The sequence below is a fragment of the Eulemur rufifrons genome, chromosome 16, assembly GCF_041146395.1.
Source record: "Eulemur rufifrons isolate Redbay chromosome 16, OSU_ERuf_1, whole genome shotgun sequence".
In the NCBI taxonomy this organism is placed as follows: domain Eukaryota; kingdom Metazoa; phylum Chordata; class Mammalia; order Primates; family Lemuridae; genus Eulemur; species Eulemur rufifrons.
Genome location: NC_090998.1, coordinates 73,595,892 through 73,618,549, shown reverse-complemented (window position 1 = coordinate 73,618,549; position 22,658 = coordinate 73,595,892). Strand labels below are relative to the sequence as shown.

Genomic DNA, 22,658 nt, shown 5'->3' with positions numbered 1-22,658 from the left:
ATTTGGATTTGATTTAGTTCTTAAATAGTGGAGTCACTGGAAGAAAAGTTTTGTGAATCACTTAGGTGATTAAGTTGGTTAATACCAATTTTATTTCAAAAAAGATAATAGAGGCTAGTTGGTATTATGATTGATCTTGGGTGGCTAATAAACTAATTCTAAAGTATTCTAAAGGAGGAATGTAACATATTTTGAGCAATGTTAATAATACTTATATATGTAAGTACATAGTAGTATCCCAGTGTAACAACATTTTAAGCAAAATCTCATTTGAAGGTTAAACATTCTATTTATTTGTTTTTTTTAAAATTACTTGGTAGTCTTTTATAAGAATGTATAACTTTATACAAATCTACTCTCACTTAATAAATATTTCTAGTTTAATGTTAGATCTTAAATTTCTACTTAATACTATATAATCCTTTTCATGAAATTTATAAGAAATTAATACAATTCATCAATTATTATATAATTAAAGATACATTTTTAAAATTCACAGTGCCCACCTGCATTAGTTTTTCACTGCTGCATAACAAATTACCACAAATTTAGTGGCTTAAAACAACATACATTTATCATCTCACGAGCCCAGGCGCGGCGTAGCTGGGGCCTCTGCAGGGCTATAATCAAGGTTTGGCCAATACTGAGTTCTCATCTGGAGGCTTGACTGTGGGGAAGGATCTGCTTCCAAGCTCATTCAGGTTGTTGACAGAATTCATTTCCTTGCAGTTGCAAGACCGAGGGCCTTGGCTTCTTACTGGCCTTTGGTTGGAGGTTGTCCTCAATTCCTTGCCATGTGGGCCTCCCAACATGTCTGCTTACTTCTTCAAAGCCAGCAAGGGACGCAGTCGCTAGAGCCAGTCTACTAGCAAAATGGAGTCTTCTATAATATAGCGTAATCATAGGAATGACATCCTATCACCTTCGCCATATTCTCTTAGTTAGAAGCAACTCACAAGTCCTGTCCACACTCCAGGGAAGGAAACTGCAACACTGTGACTCTCCAAGGCAAAGACCATGGGAAGCCACCTGAAGAGTATCCCTGCCATAGCACTAACAAGGCAAATCCTAAACGTGGTGTTTTTTATGTCTCTACTGTTCCTACATTTAAAAAACAATTTTGAATTTTTTTTTTCTTTTTTCCTTGAGACACAGTCTCACTCTGTCACCCTGGCTAGAGTGCAATGGCACGATCGTAGCTCACTGCAACCTCAAACTCACAGGCTCAAGCATTCCTCAGCCTGCCAAGTAACTGGGACTACAGGTACATGCCACCACGCTAGGCTAATTTTTTATCTTTTTTATAGAGATGGGCTCTTGCTATGTTGCTCAGGCTGATCTCGAACTTCTGGCCTCAAGCGATCCTTCCACTTCTTCCTCCCAAAGTCGCAGGATTATAGGCATAAAGCACTGTACCCAGCTCTGAATTGCCACATTACAATCATTAAAAGTTGAGTATCTTTTTACATACAGATTAAAACATTTTCAACCTCTTATGAAGCAAAAATAAGTTTCTTTCCTTGCAGACCAATATTGGGGAACCAAAGACTAACCTGTTCCTTAAAATCACCTTCATTAATAGTAGAATTTTCTATTTACTATTCTGTTAATATAGTTTTTAGAAGTCCAGAAAGTTATTTTAGGAACAGAATTAAAGGTTTAAATAATTTTCCCTAATATCCCAAAAAAAGAACAATAAACATATACAGTCCATAAATTGCAGCTTTAGAAAAGCATCTTAGGCTTTTGGGATTATTTTTCTTCTCTTGCCAACCCAGAAAATACAGTTGAACTCACAAAGAAACATGTACAAACACATGCAGGCACAGTTAAACCAGCTAAAATTCTAGAATTTCCTCTGAAAGAAAAGTTTTTTTTTTAATGCTCACATGAATAGCAGTATTCAGTTTGTACCTTAGCACACTTTGAAAATGTAGATTTCATTCTGAAACATTCTATTATTGTTATGGTTATTGCTTTCAGTACCTAATGATTATAAGCAATTTTGTTATTATAATTTGTCTGAGAAACATTAAACTTTGTATGGGGCTTGCTTACTTAGGTATCAGCAAATACAGAAGATTCTTCTATGAGTGGCTACTTGTACCGATCAAAGGGCAATAAAAAACCTTGGAAACACTTGTGGTTTGTCATAAAAAATAAAGTACTATATACATACGCTGCAAGTGAGGTAAGATCTGAAATCTAAAGATGAGTAATTTTGGGGTCTTGTTTGATAATGCCAACTGAAATAATTATAACATTATAAAATCCATTTGTTTTGTGTGTGGTTTTTTTGTTTTGCTTTTGGAGGGGGAGGTGGTATTGCTGTTATTTTTAATGTGAACAGTATTCTTGCTTTGTTCCTGGAAAGCTCTTACTCAAATGTGTTAGGAATTTTTCCATATTATTAAAATGCAAGTATTTCTGTGACTACTGACTACTTCACTAAAGGCAGACACTAAAGGAAACTTCTTTCTCTTTCTGCCAAGCTCTCAGGAGTGATACTCTCTTTACTGTCTTCCCCAGATAGTATTGGTCAGATATCAGCATAGATATGATAGGCTTTGAGTTGTTGAGGGAAATATGGCTGGAGGTTGTAACAAAATTATCAAATAAAAAGAAAAAGGATAGGCTTTGTTTGGGTTATAAACAATTTCTAGCTGTTTATTTCTGTCCTTTTCTCCTATCTGATCATCCTGTGTTCCAACATCCTATGAAAACCATCGCTCTAGGGTCCAGGCTTTTCCTTAGTGGGATCTGGGTAAATCACCTTTCTGAGCTATGTTTTCTGCATCCATAAAATGAAAGTCATATAATCACCTACCGTCTCTGGTTGTCACGAAAATAATGTGAAATTCAATGGATGTGAAGATGCCGAACACAGATACAGTGTCTGGCACACGGGGTAGATGGGGAGGGGTAGCTCAGTAAATATTGTGGAATAAATGAAAAATGAATAAGTTGCTAGAAGTATCACTGCTTTATATGTGTGTAAATGAAATTAAATTAGAGATATATAGATCGAGAGTTCTCAAATCTGAATTTTGTCTCAATCTAAAACAATCTCCATTTGTGTATTTTCAAATTAGGACGTGGCAGCCTTGGAGAGTCAGCCTTTATTAGGATTCACTGTTACTCAAGTCAAAGATGAGAACTCAGAGTCTAAAGTATTTCAGTTACTGCATAAAAACATGTTATTTTATGTATTCAAAGCAGATGATGCTCACTCAGCTCAGAAGTAAGTAACCATATTTTTCTTTTATTCATGAGATTTCACATTGTTATTTTAAAGGATTGATTTTAAAATTACCTACATTAAGGCATGAGGACAACTCAGAATTTAAATCAGAGATCTTAATTAGAAAGACTTGACATATTATTCAGACTCTTTGGAATTTTTTTAAGACAAGGCAAGGGTATCTGGAATATTTTCAGGAGGCGGGGTGTGGGGGAAGAAAATAGGTAGTTCTGTATAAAGTATTCTGTCTACACGTGACTTCAGAGGAAGCAGCGTGATGCTGCTCTGCTGAAAGGAAGGGAAGCCGAGGCATTTGACCTCTCCTTCAGTGAGGGTAAGAATCTTCCCTTGAAACATTCCAGGACTTTGGCAAGCCAATGATTCAATTGTGCCACGGAACAGCAGGAGTTTAAACAGCTGCTTGCTAACTTACTTCTTTGGGAAAAAGGTCAAACGCATTAAGAGGCTCCCATGCTGTTCCCAGTGACTGAGTAGAAGGAAATGGATATGAGTTTAGATGGTAAAGGCTGAAACAGTCTCTTCAAAATTCCAATAAGAATCTTTATTTAGATGTTATGAGTTTGCTTAACATAGAGATGCATATCTCTATGAAATCAAGGTCCCTTCTGAACAAAGTAGTTCAGTTCACCTCTGAACTGATTTTTCATTTGATTTTTACTTTGCCCTCACAAAAAGTACATGTCTTTTTTTTTTTTTTTTTTTTTGGTAAAAGGTGTTTGTGTTTCCTCGGTGGGCTTAAAAGTGCATGAAGATTTAGAAAAAAAAAAAGAATGCTTTGATTAAGCAAGGCTTGTTGTTTCTTAAGGCAGTTAAAATTAATGTACCACAATTGCATGGGTTCCTAAATGCCTACCAGGTACAATGTTACAAACATCCTGTAAGACTTTTTTAAGACTTTGTTTGTTTGTTTGTCTTTCTTTTCTTTTTTTTTTTTGAGACAGAGTCTCACTTTGTTGCCCAGGCTAGAGTGAGTGCCGTGGCGTCAGCCTAGCTCACAGCCACCTCAAACTCCTGAGCTCAAGGGATCCTGCTGTCTCAGCCTCTCGAGTAGTTGGGACTACAGGCATGCACCACCATGCCCGGCTAATTTTTTCTATATATATATTTAGCTGTCCATATAATTTCTTTCTATTTTTAGTAGAGATGGGGTCTCGCTTTTGCTCAGGTTGGTCTCGAACTCCTGAGCTCAAACGATCCACCCACCTCGGCCTCCCAGAGTGCTAGGATTACAGGCGTGAGCCACCACGCCCGGCCTGTTTGTTTGTCTTTCTGAGATAGGGTCTCACTCTGTTGCCCAGGCTGGAGTGCAAGTGGCATGATTGATCGTAGCTCACTGTAGCCTGGAACTCCTGGGCTCAAGTGATCCTTCTGCCCTGGTCTCCCAAAGTGCTGGGATTACAGGCATGAGCCACCATGCCCAGCCTGAAGAATATTTTTATTTTTTACCCCCAGCCCCCAAGAATATTTTTAAATTCTGTAACCTAACTATCTTTTCTATAGAAATTACTTCAACAATATAGTGATTGCCCTAAAATTCTGTCAGATGTTATCTTTCTTATAATTTTTTCTGTATTCATCAAACTGATAAAAATTACTACTTTTCAATATACATCATCTTTTGCTTATATCATTAAGTTTACAGGATAGAAATGCTGTCAAGACAGAATTAAAGGTAGTTGGGTAAAGGATATCAGCTTACTTGTAATTTAGAATTCACCCAGGCTAAATTATAAGTTTCCTCTGTGAGGTTATTAATACCATATGGCTTGCTTTTTTTACACATGACAGAATATTAAAATGTGTTAATTTTAGTGGAAAGTTTGGGGGGCTTTTTTAAAGCCTTGCTATTATGATATAACTTACAAGCTATTTATGTTCCAAATTTAAGTTGTTGATAATTCTGTCCTTGAAATTTGAGCTGAATCTGTTATAGGCTGCTCTTACTAATTAAATTGAGTGATTTCAAATGTTCTTACTTCCCTGGGCTTTCTTTACATAAAGTATTACTGTAAGAAATGATACTACAGTAAGAAAGGAAAAAAAAAAGTTAAGTTCAGAAGCAATTACACTCCCAAGTGTCTTTTGAATAATTACAGCTGTGTATATTGTCAAATAAAACTTTGTTTTGAGATTAAGGCATTTTGGAAAGACTTCTGTGGAACTCTGAGAAGCTTTTATATTACATACAAAATTTTGATCAACTAGATGCCAGATTCCCTTTACCTGAAAATATTGAAACAGATCTGGACTAGAGGATATACAAGGAAACTGGTTGGTAGCGTTAAGGCAGGAGGAGACAGGGACATAGCTAGTGTTTCTTAAAGCACAGAGTCAGAATATCACATAAAAGAGAAAAGGAGTTGTAATAAAGGCCTTGGGTGGTATATCTACTTTCATAACCAATTATCAGGATTTCATAGAACTTCTACACATGAAATGGTCCCTTCTTCATGCCTCACAGATATAAGAGGCTTACTTTCCAGGCCAAGTTTTGTACTAAATTACCAAATAAAGGGCAGTTCCATGTATGCAGAATGCCAGTTTGCTATAGGAAAGCTCTTACATATGCTGTTAGGGTAATCAGGTCCACAGGCCCAGCGATTATGTATATTGTGTTCATATATATCAGATGATTGGATTTTATAAGCCTAACAGATTTCTCTTATCAATAGGTGGATAGAAGCATTTCAGGAAGGCACAGTATTGTAGCAGTATTGGTTTCATCTCTTCTATGGCTCCAAGGAGGTGGAATTTCATCCAAATGGAGTAAATGCAATTCAAAAGTTTTATAAAAATGAACACTGCCAAGATAAATCCAAGCAGACTCTTCATCAGATATAAGAAATTATTTTGTAAGGTATCAGTACCTGTTTTGAAAATGTTTGTTTTTTTCATATGTTATTTATTAAAATTTTGATGTTTACTTAATGGTCAGAATTATTTCTGAGATTCACACTGAATTGTAAAGTACCATTTCTTTAGAGACCAGAGAACCTACTTAATACTGTATACTGTATTAACTATCTGTGACACAGTCCACACTGTTTTCTCTACCTTACATTGTAACATTCTTACTAGTGGTAAATCTTTGTAAGTTAAAAACACATATCAAGGGGTAAATTTCCATGCAGTCCTTGGCTTAGAAATTATTATAAAACTGCTGATGAAAAAATGCATGTCTTTGAATCAATAAACTTAGATGAATTTTTGTATCTTTTAATGGAAAAATATATGGCCAGCTTCTACCTCAGTAACTGTGAAATGAAATTTCAGTATATTATCTAAAGTATTTCTACTGTTATGTACCTCTTTTGGCATGAGTTAATATTACATCATCAAAGAATTATAGCAAAGGGATAGAATCTGAGTACTTTTTTTTTTTTTTTATTTCATCTTATTATGGGGGATACAGAATTGCAGGTTACATACATTGCCCCTGAGTGCTTTTTTAACTGTGAGTAGGAACAAGGATGTTTTCATTTGCAGAGGAACACACATAATCAACTCTATGGGCTTTTCATTAAGTCTAGTCTTTTTTAAAAGCCTCTGTTCAACACAGACATAAATGTATTATTTTTTAAAATAGCAAAATATGGCAAGCATTATATTACATAATATCTTCTGCTATTGTAAGAGTTCTGAGCCCAAGGCAATGGTGGTATTTGTATCTTAAAAAAATTTCCTATAATATTGTGCTTTGCAAAATGAACTGGAATTACCATATCAGTAAAGCACAAATTCTAAGCCGGTAATAACTTAAATTGTATAGTATTCATTTTTAAAAGGTCTTCGTATACCATTTTGTAATATGGCCTCCCTAGTAATTATTATTTTATTTTTTTTTTTTTTGAGACAGAGTCTCGCTCTGTTGCCCGGGCTAGAGTGAGTGCCATGGCATCAGCCTAGCTCACAGCAACCTCAAACTCCTGGGCTTAAGCGATCCTCCTGCCTCAGCCTCCCAAGTAGCTAGGACTACAGGCATGCACCACCATGCCCGGCTAATTTTTTCTATATATATTTTTAGTTGTCCATATAATTTCTTTCTATTTTTAGTAGAGACGGGGTCTCACTCTTGCTCAGGCTGGTCTCGAACTCCTGACCTTGAGCAATCCACCCGCTTCAGCCTCCCAGAGAGCTAGGATTACAGGCGTGAGCCACCACGCCCGGCCGGCCTCCCTAGTAATTAAAAAAAAAAAATCCTTTCTTTTTTTAACCAGGTGTCAGTGCATCTCATTAGGAAAGCTTTATTTTCATAATTCTGGTGCACTTATTGTTTAACATAGGAACTACCTTGTATATAAAATTGTTGATTAGCAAAAGAAAAATGAAATTAACACTGTGATTAAAGTCATTCCTGATGTTCATAATATATTAATACGTTTTATTGGCTGAGTTTAAACTATAAATTATCTTACAGGCAAGGTTATCCATAAAACAATTCATTAAAGGGTATAAGAATTTTCCTTTCTGCTTCTATACAAAGGATTTCCTAATTCAGTGTGATACATAATGGCAGTCAAGAGAATTACTGAGTGCCTTTCTGGGGCTTTTTGAATGCTGTCTGCTGCAGCACCAGAGTCCCTACTAGATCTGGAGTTGGCTGCTATAGTTTTTTCTGGCTATTTCTTGCCATGAAGTCATTTTAAATCCTGTTACAACTTCATACAGAACCCTAACATGCCATCTCCTAAGTCTTTCTACCATAGCAGGTAAACTAATATTTCGTGGCAGCTCACTTATTTTAATCAAGATCACATAAGTATGGCTTCCATGTTAAAGTTCCTATACAGTTTTTAGTGTATCCTTTGTGGAGGCCAAGATTATACGTTATAAAATGCTTCCTTGTCCTGCATTAAGTCTGGCATTTAGCAAGACAAATTATTGGGGGCTTCCTCCCCCTCCTCTTGAGCTCTCAGCCTTCTAACTACAACGTTTGGCTTAAGCCTTAGAGTCTGAAAAAAATATCAGCCAGGCTATTCTATCTTCCAAGACCTGACAGAATCAAGAACCAGTTATAAATCTAAACAGAGGGAGAGAGGAAACCTGGCACAAACTTACAGTAATTATCCTTAATTACATGTGAAACTCACGTATGATTGTATTAACTATTGGCTTAGCCCCATGGAGGGTTTTGGACAATATAAAATATAGCCTTTGAGGAAACTATCAGATTTACCTTCCCCTCATTAAAGATATTTGAAATGTGGAAAGGTATTACATTCCCTTTCCCCTTTATCAGTCCTTCATAACTTACTAAAACTGATCCGTTGTTATTTATGTAACCTGGCTCATTCACTGTCTACCAAGAACCTAATTATATGCAATTTGTCGTAAAGCTACTTTAAAAAAATTATCTCTTGATAACTAACAATTTAGAGGAAAAATTTTAGGTGCAGTCTGTAAATGGGGAGAAATTTTAAAGAGTATCTAGATCCCAAGAATACTATATTTATTACACAGATAACATGTGCTTCCATCAAAAACCTTTTCCAGGTATCTCCTTTTATTCATAAGGAGGAAAAAGAATAGCATTTATAAAGCTAAGCTAAAAAGGATGCTGAAAATAACCCAGACGAGATGCCAGGCTGAACTAGGGGAAGGCTGGAATTCTGAGCGAGTGTCCCCAACTAGTGCTGCTCCTTTATCTGTGGCAGCTGTAAATTAGAGTCCTAAGAAAATGAGAATGGCTGTCTCTGGCGTCATCCACATTTATGAACCTCTTCCCAGTGTCTTTCCCCCTGTTCTCTAATATACCCAACATCCCCCTATTGTCCTTTGGCTGCCCCAGATGCTTGATTCTTTGAGTGTTTAGTAGCATTTCTTTAAATGAGATCAGCAGACCAACTCTTGATTCACATTAAAGCTATAATGGTATAACTAAGTGAAGAAGACAACTTTATAGTTTTGTTAGCCAAAGGTATGTTTTATGTGTGGTAGACTATATCTGAAAAATTAGGAAAGCCTCCTATGTGATAATTTAGTTAAAATGTATATGTTGTTATAGCATATATTGATATATCTTGGAATATACTTCCATTGTGCTCAGCTTTTGATCCATTGTAGTCAATCAAATGTAGTCACTGGGATTTCCAGAGAAGTATATCCTGATTCTCTTATACTGTACACTCCTTAAAGGAAGATATTGTATCTAATATGTCAGTTTCTTCCATAGTTTCTACCCTGGGTCTTTTTTTTTTAAGAGACAGGGTCTTGCTTTGTTGCCCAAGCTGGACCCCAATGTTCAAGTAATTCTCCTGCCTCAGCCTTCCAAGTAGCTGGGACTACAGGGGTGGGTCTTTTAAGAAAAATGCTGGGCTCCCTGGGTCTTTTAAAAAAAAATACTTGTTCAGTTGAATAGAAGAAAGTGAGGGCAGGATTCTTGTCCTCTACAATGCAAACACAGTCCCCAAATGCCCACTTGTGTAACTGAGACCTTAGACCTACTCTCTCCACTCTCCTGCAAGGCCACATTTGCAACTACCTGTTGGATATCTATGTGAGTCCTCAAGCATTTAAAACTTTACATGACTAAAACTCAATTCCCTTTCTTCCCATTCAAATGTTTATTTTCTTCTGTAATGGAAAGACACCATTCAAGGCTCCAGAATCTGGCTCCAAGTCTCAACAAGACTTAGCCACTGCTCTTGTATCCTTTCCACCCTCCTCGCACTGCTGTTAATTGCATAGGCCCTGGCTCAAGTCCTTGTTACCTGTTCCCATGATTGCAATATCTTTTTTCCTAATTTCAATGCCTTCTTTGTGTGGTTCCATTTTAAATACTGCCAGAGAAGTCTTTGAAAAACATAGTTCTAATCTAGTTTCATCTCTGCTTTTATAACCTTCAATGGCTTTCCCACTGGCTTGGCATGGAATACTTCCTCAGGTTTCAGCTAACTCTGACGCCACTTTTCTCTGTTCACAGTTTCCTTTCTTTCTTTCCCCCTCTTCCTCCCCAGTCCTCATCTTTGCCTATTTATCTAAGGCTTCTCTGTCACAGTTGTTCCTAGTCCTCTCCCCTATTTTTGCAGACTAAATCCACTTGCTTCTTCCTCTGTGCTCCCATAACCTTTAGTTCGTAAACTTTTGTGTGATGCTTAGCACATTCTGTCCTTGAAAACAACTTGTCTTCTTCATTTGAGATTCCCCCACAGCATCTGGCAGAGTGCCTTGCATGCAGTGGACACTCAGTATTTGCTGAATTAATTTCCTTCCTATCCATTCCTTCTGATTTTTTTTTTTAAAGTGCCTGTAATACGCTTATCGTTCTGGAACCTATGCCACTTTTAATGTCTTTTTTTTTAAGAGGAAAATCTTATCTATGACTTTTTCCTCTGTTAGAAAAAAAGATAGTTTCTAGGAGGATTTTTTAAAATGATAAAAAGTAGTAGGAAATTTTCAAAAAGCCTAAATATCAAATTCCTTTTCCTTTGGGGTAGGAGGAAAGGATGAAGAGGGGGGCAACTTTTTCATATGAGTTGGTCATAGCATGTAAGAACCAATCTTGAAATACTACTTTTTTAAATGACTTACAGTGTATTTCTAGAAATGTTTTTTACTTAAAGTGATAATAGTTTGTATCTTATTGTCCATATAAAGATACAGATCCTTTATAAATAAAAATTAGCATTGTAAATAATGTTAATATGTATTATATTTATAAAAAATAAATTTACTATAATATCTACTGCTGCTGTGATATCTTTTAAACACCTTTTTCTCAAGTCACACATTTTATTTTATTTATTTATTTATTTTTTTTGAGACAGAGTCTCACTCTGTTGCCCAGGCTAGAGTGAGTGCCATGGCGTTAGCCTAGCTCACAGCAACCTCAAACTCCTGAGCTCAAGGGATCCTCCTGTCTCAGCCTCCCGAGTAGCTGGGACTACAGGCATGCACCACCATGCCCGGCTAATTTTTTCTGTATATATTTTTAGCTGTCCATATAATTTCTTTCTATTTTTAGTAGAGATGGGATCTCGCTCTTGCTCAGGCTGGTCTCGAACTCCTGAGCTCAAACGATCCGCCCACCTCGGCCTCCCAGAGTGCTAGGATTACAGGCGTGAGCCACCACGCCCGGCCAAGTCACACATTTTAAAGATGAACCTCACTGACCTCTTTTCCTGAAGCATCATTAAAGGAAACTCTTCTTCACCTACAAATGATGTTCCCCAAATGGCTTCCACTTCCAAGTTTTAACAAGTCAACTTACTGTGACTTAAGTCAATTAATTGGATGATAAGGGGTAACCACAAGCATCACTATAGGCATGTATATTCTGCACCAAGAATAGAGAAAAGGTCTCGGATTGCCTCTTTCCATTGGATCTATAGTGTACAGTCATGTGCTACATGATGTTTCAATGACAGACCACATACATAGCAGTGGTCCCGTAAAGTTCTATCACCATATTTTCACTGCATGTTTTCTACGCAAATAACATTGTGTTACAATTGCCTACAGTATTCAGTACAGCACTGAGCTGTACAGGTTTATCCTCGGTTTTTAGCCTAGAAGCAATAGGCTATACCATATAGCCTAGGTGTGTCATAGGCTATACCATCTAAGTTTGTGTAAGTACACTCTGCGATGTGCACACAACAATGAAATCTCCTAATGAATTTCTCAGTATAGTCATCCCTAGCATGACTGTACTTTCATAGCTTTCACCTTTGGGACCAGCTTAAGGATATATGGGAGGTGTGGGAAGGGCTACCTTAAAACCAACCCAAACATACAACAAATGATGCTAAAAGGTAGAGATGGACTTTTAGCATAACACAAAGCATATTTTTACTTTTTAGGGAGTGTTACATGCCCTTTATCTGTGTCCAGCTGCCCAGTTCCAGAGGGAAAATAACAGACATTTCTTGTTCCCAGCAAACATGTTTTTCCCTAACTTGGATTTCTGCCCTGAATCTAAGGCTGCTTTTCTACAGTGCCGATATATTTTGAGGACCCCTTAAAATCTAAGCTACAAAGTATTTTGCACATAGGACAGTTCTTCCAGCCACACCTGACTGCCACAGGTGGTCACTGTCAGAATGTGATATTTCATCAGTGCCCTTTCATTTCACAAATCTTTACTGACCAGCAGGCATTGTCCTGTACATTACTGAACAAAACACAAAAATCAGCCTTTGGGTCGCTTACATTCTAGTAATTATATTCTTGCTCTCTTCAGCCATTATATCTCTTTACTCACAATAGTTGACAAGTAAAACGTTGCTTCACTATACATCATTCTGCCTCTGTTTGTTATATTTAAAGGAAGTTGTTTTTTGTGTGGTTTTTTTTTTTTTTTTTTTGAGACAGAGTCTCGCTCTGTTGCCCGGGCTAGAGTGCCGTGGCGTCAAGCAATCCTCCTGCCTCGGCCTCCCTCCCGAGTGGCTGGGACTACAGGCATGCGCCACCGTGCCTGGCTAATTTTTTCTATATATATTTTTAGCTGTCCAGATTTCTCTCTATTTTTAGTAGAGACAGGGGTCTCGCTCTTGCTCAGGCTGGTCTCAAACTCCTGACCTTGAGCGATCCCCCCCCCCCCCCCCCCCCCCCGCCTCCCAGAGTGCTAGGATTACAAGCGTGAGCCACCACGCCCTGGCTAAAGGGAGTTTATTTTATTTTTTAAAACTAGTCAAGTAAAGTAGTGAGTGTAAGGCTGGTGGCGGGCACCCCTCCCCTCCCTAACGAAAAAAAGAGGAAGCCCAGGAGACCTCCGGAAAACAATGCCTGCAGGGCCCAGCTAAATTAAAGAATAGCCACACCTGGATGGTTACCCGGATAAGGGTCCCAGTTCCTGGAATCCATACATACCACCAGCCCCTCCTAGTTCTCAATACTCACCCTAAAACCGTAATGGAAAATTCCTAACTCTTCGCCAAAAGACCCCCATGCCCCAACTCTAAAACATATACAAGCCCACACAAGACTTCTGGGCGGTGCGACTTCTCGGGCTCCTCTCTCGACCCATGAACCTCGGTTGGGCCCCTCTCTTGGGACCCGTTACCCTCGCCGGGGAGCGCCCCAATAAAGCCTCCTTGCTTACCCCCTTTCAACTCTGTTCATCTTTTTTTCTCTGGCACCAACCATCCAAAAACCTTACAGTGAGAAGGTGGGGAAGTAGTAGAATAAGAAATTCAGTCTGTAACTGAACGATCAAGTGAGATAACTCACTACCAGCCTAAAGAAAGTTTAAATATCTGACTGGAATCTATCCAAAGAGAGCCTCTAACAGAGCCCAGTTTTCCAGAAATCAGACACAGAACTGCCTGAAACCGACTGCGTTATTTATTACTCAAATCTGAAACGATGATTCAAAATTTCCTTTAATAACCACCTTTGGCAAACCTGATGCTAAACACACGTGGCTTCTAAAAGTACCTGAAGGAGACGCGCCGTCTCCCTCCAAGCCGACAGGGGGCGGTCGACTTTCAGAGCCGCGGCACGGCTCTCGGTTAACTCCACCCCACCCAGGGAACGTCACGACCTCCTCTCGCCGCTTCTCCTCTTCGCCAATGCGCAGGCGCGGGCAGGATCGCGCACTGCCGAGCCGAAGGAGGGGTCACGAACTCTGACCCCCCCCACAAATACACACACCCAGAAAGGTCCCTCCCCCTTTATCTTTGATCCCCCCTCCTTTCAGCTTTTTCCAATCTCTCCTCCTGAACCGCCCCTGATCCAGCAACCGCCGCGGCAGGACTGTCGGGTTTCGGCGCCCGACGCAGGAGTAAGGCGGCGGAGAGGCGCAGGTAAGAAGTGCTGGGTGGAGAGACAAGCGCCCGCGACGGGGGGCGGGGGTGCTCCTTCATCCTAACTGCCAACCGACGCAGCCCTGGCGCACCGGCACAGCCGGCGGGCTCCGGTCGGCTGGGCCGGCCCGTCTGGGGGTGCCGCGGCGGGTTGCGCGGCTTGGGCTGGGAGCGCGGAGAGCGGCGGGAGCGGCGGGTGTGGCGGGCCGGACGCCTGAGGCACCGAGAGCGGCCGGGGCGGCGGGGCGCGGGACAGCCCGCGAGCGGCTGGGCGCGCACGGCCGCCTCTCCCGTGGCGCCTCTGACCTTTCACCTACAGGAAAAACTTCCGTCTCGGCGCCGCAGCTTCCCCGGCCCCAGGGAGCTGCGGCCCGGCCCCGAGGGCGCACGGCGGGTACGGGCGGGACTAGGAGGAGCCTGGTCCGCTGCTCCGGGGCAGCGGGCCAGGCGTCAACCCCCTTCCCCAGGGCCGCTCACTGATTCTCGTGCTTACACGGGACGGACAAAATGACGCCCTCCACTTTCACTTTTCTTTTACCACGGATGGGGCGAGAGTAGCCGCTGTCTATTTATTGAGGGAAAAAAATGGAATGGTCTAGGGTCCTCACTGCGCTGGGCACGTCCGAGCTTCCAGTAGCTCTTTTGTTTAGAAACCTTTCCTCCAACTCTTAACAAATATACTTTTATAAAATACAAAGGTTGCCAAGTTGTCCCATAACCTTCAATAAGTAGGTCAGCCTGTAAACAAGTAACTGGAAAAGAAAAACAAAAAGACTTGAAATTAAGGCCTTTAGGAATTTTGTGCCTCCATGAGTTGTAAATAAGCCTTCGTATTTGAGGACCTGAGGCTGAGGCAGGAGGATCGCTTGAGCCCAGGAGTTCGAGGCTGCAGTGAGCTGTGACGACTCCACTGCACACCAGTCTGGGCAACAGAGTGAGACTCTGTCTCAGAAAAGAATAATGATTCCTTTTAAATTTAATTTTCTTTAGAAAACATTCAAAATTGTGTGTCTCTCTTCCCTGTTACTGAATCCCTCCTTATGAGCCTCCTCTATCAAAGCTGAGAATAAAATAAAAGCTAATTTCATTCTTTTCGAACTCTGTCAGTAGTCCCTCCCCATCAAGAAGATTCTGTGTATCAGCACAGCAGGGTCCTTAAACTCCAGTCTTTAAGCTTTGAATGTTGAGGATTGCAAGGCTGCCTTGCCCCTCACTCCTTGGGCCCTTTTCCATTTTTGTTTTTTTATGTTTATAGCATGTTTACTTGCGGGAAACAAAGCAAAATTTTGAGAATTCTCTGGAAATTCTAGTTTGGAGATTATTTCAGATAGCCTAACTGTTTAGCTAAATTTGTCATTTACTGAAGAAATTCACAAGAAACTAGGAGGACCTTCATCTGAGTGTGGCCAAAAGTAGACCTCTTGGTGTAGTATTTTATAAGAATAGAGCTTTTCCCCCTTTCTTTTGGAGATTTCCCCAACTAACAAGAGAAATTTGGAGTCAGTAGTGATTTAAATTCTTTGAATAATCTAGTGGTGCTCAGTGGACTTTTGGCTGAAGAGTTCTGTGTATCAGGAGTAGAAATAAATTTAAGTGGTTGCCTAGCTCATGATAGTCTCCACCTTTTGGGAAATAGACCTTCCAAAAATGGAAGCTGCCAATCATAACTCTACCTTTCCTCTTGGCCCAACTATGGTGATTAACCCAAAACATGAACATATAATCTAAGCTGGGCCAATCAGAAAACGTTACAAGGATTTTTAAATTGGAATTGGAGAAGACTACTTTTCCTTTTCTGATGCTTTATGACAACATTGAAAAGAGATTCTTTTTTTTTTTTTTTTTTTTTTTTTTTATTTGAGACAGAGTCCGCTCTGTCACCTTGCCTAGAGTGCCGTGGCGTCAGCCTAGCTCACAGCGACCTCAAACTCCTGGGCTCCAGTGATCCTCCTGCTTCAGCCTCCCGTGTAGCTGGGACTACAGGCATGTGCCACCATGCCCGGCTAATTTTTATATATATATATATATATATATATATATATATTTTTTTTTTTAGTTGTCCAGCTAATTTCTTTGTATTTTTTAGTAGAGACGGGGTCTCGATCTTGTTCAGGCTGGTCTCGAACTCCTGAGCTCAAACGATCCACCCGCCTCGGCCTCCCAGAGTGCTAGGATTATAGGTGTGAGCCACCACGCCTGGTCGAAACAGGGAGATTCTTGACAGCATCTGAGATCCCACCTCCAATTTTTCCCAAGGTCAGCTCTACCACTATCCTAGCAGTGCATATTTCCTCCCCCTACTGGTTTGGATTTTTTTTGTGTTTAAACTAGCATTTGAGCTTTTGTCATGATCAAAGTGACTGATATACTCTCATAAATATCTGTCCATGCCAAATACCTATTTCATGCTCACCGATTTCATCATTACCAATTTTTAATTTGTCTATCCAAGTGAATAATAATCTCCTGTAAATACCTGAATTTTAGTAAAACTGAATTTAGACTGGATTTTTAATTAATTTAGATAAATTCCCTCTTTTTATTAAAAGAATTTTTAAAACTGAACAAGATTGTAGGATGTATTTGAATTATTTCATAAATCTATTGCCATACAAGTATATATCATATTTATAGATAGTTTAGGAGGGGAAATAGGTAATGATCAAAATAGGATTATAGATTTGACTTTATGTCACTGTATCTGTGCCTTCCTAGACTTGTATCTTAAGATAACTAGTTGGTTGACAGACACTCGATGGACTTTATAAATAGGCTATGATAGTTTGGGGTCACAATGGAAGATGTGTTTTGTTGGGGAGAGGTAAAAAAGGGAAGGGTTTTTTTAAATCTGCCTTTCTAGTCCGAATCTGTTCTGCAGACTGCTCTCGTTACTGTTTTGCCCAACACAAATTGAGATGTACAGTATGTAAAGCAATTATGTTAAAAACTTTCCCTGAGTCTTCTGTTGCTGAACAGTTTGGGTTATATGGCGGTATAATGCAATATGAGAGCTCTAGAGTACTGTAGTAGCGCATAGGGTTTATACAGAAAGAATTAGAAAATTTTTGTGCTGGATCACGAATATGGAATTCACCAAATATATGTATGTATATGTTTTTCTGAGGAAAGTGTACAGTTTTAGTCAGATTCTCTAAGGAGTCTGTAACTCCTAAAAAAGGTTAAGAACCCACTGCAGTATCTGGCTCATTTTTCCTAAACAGAAGATAATTGGAATAGCTGGGAATTCGGTACTCAAGCAGTCCCCAAGGAACCGGTTTCATGGAAGACAATTTTTCCACGGGTGGAGGGGGGAGCTTAGGCGGTGATGCCAGCGACGGGGAGTGGCTGTACATACAGATGAAGCTTCATTTGCTTGCTCGCTGCTCACCTCCTGCTGCGTGCCCCCTCTTCCTAAGTTTCATGGAAGACAGTTTTGGGGTGGGGGCGGGCAGCAGCGGAGCTCTGTGGCCTGGTCCGTAACAGGCTGAGGACTGGGCCCAGGGGTTGGGGACCACAGCTCAAGAGTACCATTCAAGTCCATTGGCATTGTGGTACTCATAACATTGCTAATGACAGAGTACACAATTAAACATGAACCTATACATGCATGTATACATACGCACATATACATCACACATTATGCTGTGGTCTATTTGACTGAAATAATAGCTGATCTTGTAATAATTGTTAGCTCATAAAATTGTACTGATATTTGAATTCAGGCTTTCTTATTCATGTCCTTTTAAGTCATCAAACGATGTATACAAATATTAATAGTTTACCTAAGCTGTCATTATGAGGTAGGTTCTTAGAGTAATGTGCTGATACACTGGTGTTGATTTTAGAATTTCTGGAAAAGATTTCTTAAAGTATTTTTTGTAACTTGTGATTATTTTTTGTGTTAATGGTTGTATTTAAGCAAAATTTAAAAGGAACAAACACTTATTCGGTCAAAAATAAGTCTCCCTTCCATACCTGTTCCCAAACTTCCAATTCCTTTCCTTGAAGGTAGTCATTGTAACCATTTTCTTAAATGTCCTTCCAGATACAGCTTTTCTCATCTTTAGGTAGCCTTTTAAAGCTTTCTTCACATGGATCTTGCACATTCATTACTAGGTCTATGCCTGAGCATTATGGGCTGATAGATCTTGCACATTTGTTACTAGGTCTATGCCTGAGCGTTATGGGCTGAATTGTGTCTGCCCCCTCCCCCCAAATTCATATGTTGAAGTGCTAACCTCCAGCACCTCAGAATTGACTATATTTGGAGATAAGGTGTTTAAAGACATAGCTGAGTTAAAATGAGGTCATTAGAGTGGACCCTAATCCAAAATGACTGGTGTCCCCATAAGAAGAGGAGATAATGACACAGACACTCAGAGTGAAGACACAGGGAGAAGGACCCCATCTATGAACCAAGGAAAGAGATCTCAAAAAAGCCAACACTGCTAACATCTTGATCTCAAACTTCTAACCTCCGGAATTGTGATAAAATAAATTCCTGTTAAAGCCACCTGATCTATGGTGCTGTGTTATGGTAGCCCTAGCAAACCAGTACAGATTTTGGTACCAGGAAATTGGTTGCTAGTGTAAAATATCTAAATATTTAGAACCTGCTGATGTGTACAGCCCTGGAAGAGTTTTCAGGTGCATGCTTTAAAAAGCCTAGATTGCCTTGAAGAAGTATTAATGGAAATATGGCTATTACCAGTAATTCTGGTAAGGGTTCAGAACAAAGAGAGGAGAGCTGCAGAGAAGGCTTTGTCATCTTAGAGATATAAATATATCATCATGAGGCCGGGCGCGGTGGCTCACGCCTGTAATCCTAGCACTCTGGGAGGCCGAGGTGGGCGGATAGTTTGAGCTCAGGAGTTCGAGACCAGCCTGAGCAAAAGCGAGACCCCATCTCTACCAAAAATAGAAAGAAATTATATAGACAGCTAAAAATATATATAGAAAAAATTAGCCGGGCATGGTTGCACATGCCTGTAGTCCCAGCTACTCGGGAGGCTGAGACAGGAGGATCCTTTGAGCTCAGGAGTTTGAGGTTGCTGTGAGCTAGGCTGACGCCACGGCACTCACTCTAGCCTGGGCAACAGAGTGAGACTCTGTCTCAAAAAAAAAAAAAAAAATATATCATCATGAACAGCAGATTGATAGAAATGTGAATATCAAAGGTGCTTCTGGTGAAGTCTCAGGAAATAAGGAATATATTATTGGACACTGGAGGAAAAGTGGCGGGGAAATTGGTTGAATTTTGTTCTAGTGATTTATAGGGGGTAGAACTTGTAAGGGATGAACTAGAATATCTATCTAGTTAAGGGGATTATTTCTAAGCATGCTGTTGAAGGCACAGTCTGGTTTCTTCTTGCTGTTTATAGTAAAATATTAGAGGAGAGAAAAGTTGAAGAAGGAATTGTTAAGGAAAATGGAACCAGAGCTTGAAGATTTGGAAAATTCTTAGCCCATTCATATTGCAAAAAATGAGGCAGCCTATTCTGGAGAGACTACCAAGGATATAACTGGACGATCATCTCTAAAGAGATTATATTAATAGATGTGTGACTGAGGGATACAATCAGCCATCTCGTTAGAAGCCAGGCATAAAAATGGGGCTATCCAGGAAAAATCGAAGGACCCTCTTGTCTTTTGGCTTAGACCTCCATGAATTGCACGGGAGGCCAGGGAGGTTATTCCAACCGGAATGTTGCCAAGCTTCTACTGAAGGAGACAGAGATCAGATGAAATAAAGGAAGGCTGTTGGGACTTGGGGGATTCTGCAGGATGGGGCAGTAGAACTATCCCGCTGTGCACCTTGTCCTTCAAGAACAGAGAAGAATGACTCCAAAGGTGGATCCGAGGTCAGCCATGCTGCAACAGTCACCATAGGCTCAAAGGGCATAGGATCCCAGAGAGCGAAGCTGTCTCTTCCTCTGTTGGTTTCAGAGAGATTAGGGCCTCCCCATTTCAGTCTAGTGAGAGATAGTTGAATAATCAAGCTAAATACTGAGTATTGCTTTTAGCACAATTAATTGATGGATTTAAAATTAAGTCACTAAAAGAAAATTCACGTAATTTGGCTATTATAATTATAGAATATTAGTGAATATATGATATAAACTATATAAAGTCACAGATAAAATTTTGTATTCTTCACTGCATGATGTAGAGAAAAAGCAAAAGTCAAAGTCAGTCCATTAATCTTACAGGTTCTCATTCATTTGGAGACAGTTATGCATTAAATTCAAATTAACCTTAATATTCATATGAGAGATTACCACTAATGAAGAAAAATCACAAAATTCTACAGAAATCTTACAATGGATGCAATTTTTTTCTTTTTAGTTTTTTATAAAATATTGATAAAAGAATGTGTTAAATGGCTACAGTGATGAGTTTGTTCACAGATAGGGTTGCCCTTAATTTAAATTAATAAACTACAACTCCTATATCAGAGTTCTGTTTAAGCTTCAACATATTTGAAAAAGAAATTGCTAGGTGTTGAATAGTTTTGTTAATAGACATTTTCAGAGTATACAAAAGCAGAGAGAATGGTTTCATAAACCCATATATATAAACTTCACCAGTTGACTGTGTCCAACAATTGTCAGTATTTGACCAATTGTATTATATTTTGTCTAATACCTCCGAATCCTACCCACCCCAACTGGATTATTTCAAAGCAAATCCTAAACATCATACAATTTTACTTGCAAATTCTTCAATAAATATGTTTTTATGAGTATAATTATTAAAAAGCATTTTTTCTATTTTTGGCAGGACATTTCAGCATTTAGATCATGGCAACCATAGAAGAAATTGCACATCAAATTATTGAGCAACAAATGGGAGAGGTACGTCTACTTTACAGTTCATTCACTGACTCACCAAACTTCTATTATTTATAATAAATGTATATGCTAAGTTCTGGAGACGCAGATATAAAAGATATCTGCTAAGATAGCTTTTCAAGTTAGTGAAAGATAGTTGAATAATCAACAGTCGCAACAGAATGTGGTAAGTGCTATGATAGATGATTGTATAGGGTGAAGAAAAACAGCTAATGAAGTATTGTAGAGTGGGTAGGGACCTGACCAGGGAATATATTTTCGAGGATACAAAATCTGAGGCCAGTTTTGATGGACCAGTAAGAGTTAGTTTATGTCAGTACAGCCCTATTCCTTAGTAAAAGGTACCATAATCTAGAGTTTCTCAAAGTATCGTCTGGGGACTCTTTCAGAGAGTCATCAAGGTCAAAACTGTTTTCATAATAATATTAACTATTATTTGTCTTTTCACTATTATTCTCTCACAAGTATATAGTAGAATTTTCCATAGGCTATATGACATGTGATGATACATGATGAAATCTGTCATTATTTAAAGGTATACATAACTCAGTGGACCACTGTTTTCCAAATGACCAGTGCATATTACAAAATCATGCGTAAGAAAAGGATCCATTCAAATTGCAGGATAGACCAACAGATTTTAATACAGTTTCTGATCCCACATTGCAACTAACCTTTAAAAAGCTACCACTTGTTGAATTTTGGTGTAGTATCAAAGAACAATTTCCACAGTGTGAAAAGGCTGTTAAAATACCCTTCCCCCTCTCAACCAGTAAATGTGAGGCTGGATTTTCTTTATGTATTTTAATCAAAACAACATATTCGAACAGGTTAAATGAAGAGGTAGATACGGGTTTCCAGCTTCTGTTAAACCAGACATTAGCTGGGTTAAGTAGCTTGCACCTGTGTTCAGTTATTTGGGAGACTGAGTTGGGAAGATCACAGGAGGCCAAGAGTTCAAGACCAGCTTGGGCAACATAGTGAGACCCCCGTATCTTAAGAATACATTAAAGCAGTTTGCAAAAGTGTAAAATGGTGCTACTCTCTCCACTAATTTTTTTTTTTTTTTTTTTTTTTTTTGAGACAGAGTCTCACTCTGTTGCCCAGGCTAGAGTGAGTGCCGTGGCATCAGCCTAGCTCACAGCAACCTCAAACTCCTGAGCTCGAGCAATCCTCCTGTCTCAGCCTCCCGAGTAGCTGGGACTACAGGCATGCACCACCATGCCTGGCTAATTTTTTCTATATATATTTTTAGCTGTCCCTATAATTTCTTTCTATTTTTAGTAGAGATGGGGTCTCGCTCTTGCTCAGGCTGGTCTCGAACTCCTGAGCTCAAACAATCCACCCACCTCGGCCTCCCAGAGTGCTAGGATTACAGGCGTGAGCCACCGCGCCCGGCCTCTCCACTAAATTTTTGTTTGTTTGGAAAATAAACTTTTTTTTTCATTTAAAAAAATCATGTTAATATTTAGTGGGTTATTTTTAAATCAATCAAATATTTTAAAAATTTCTTTGAATTTCTAATGTTACATATCAATAGATACAACCCATATGAACAAAAGCTTTTCAGGACCTTCAGTGCTAGGATAGTTTATTTATGAACTTGTTCTTCTCCAGAGCACCCCATCCCAGCAGATGGCAGTTCTGTCCTCCCAGTTGTTCAGGCCAAAGTTTTGTAGTCATCTTTGTCTCTTCTTTCCTCATGTTCCACTCCAATTCATAAGCACATCCTGTCACCTCTCTCATCCAAAAATTTGATCATTTTTCACCCCCAGCATGACTACTACTCTGTTCCTGGCC

The 22,658-nt window shown here is 39.4% G+C and overlaps 2 protein-coding genes across 2 annotated transcripts in view; both read left to right on the top strand.

The window, feature by feature from the left end:
- The window catches only part of FGD6 (FYVE, RhoGEF and PH domain containing 6), a 106,664-nt gene extending 100,693 nt beyond the window's left edge, over positions 1-5,971 (top strand). Inside the window, exons 19-21 of the mRNA XM_069490642.1 lie at positions 2,063-2,191; positions 3,093-3,241; positions 5,935-5,971. Coding sequence (XP_069346743.1) covers positions 2,063-2,191; positions 3,093-3,241; positions 5,935-5,971 — 315 coding nt within the window. The remainder of the gene's footprint in view (positions 1-2,062; positions 2,192-3,092; positions 3,242-5,934) is intronic.
- A 7,861-nt stretch (positions 5,972-13,832) lies between these two features.
- NR2C1 (nuclear receptor subfamily 2 group C member 1) overlaps positions 13,833-22,658 on the top strand; it is a 43,485-nt gene continuing 34,659 nt past the window's right edge. The window contains exons 1-2 of the mRNA XM_069489749.1: positions 13,833-14,007; positions 20,788-20,861. Coding sequence (XP_069345850.1) covers positions 20,808-20,861 — 54 coding nt within the window. The 5' untranslated portion in view covers positions 13,833-14,007; positions 20,788-20,807. The remainder of the gene's footprint in view (positions 14,008-20,787; positions 20,862-22,658) is intronic.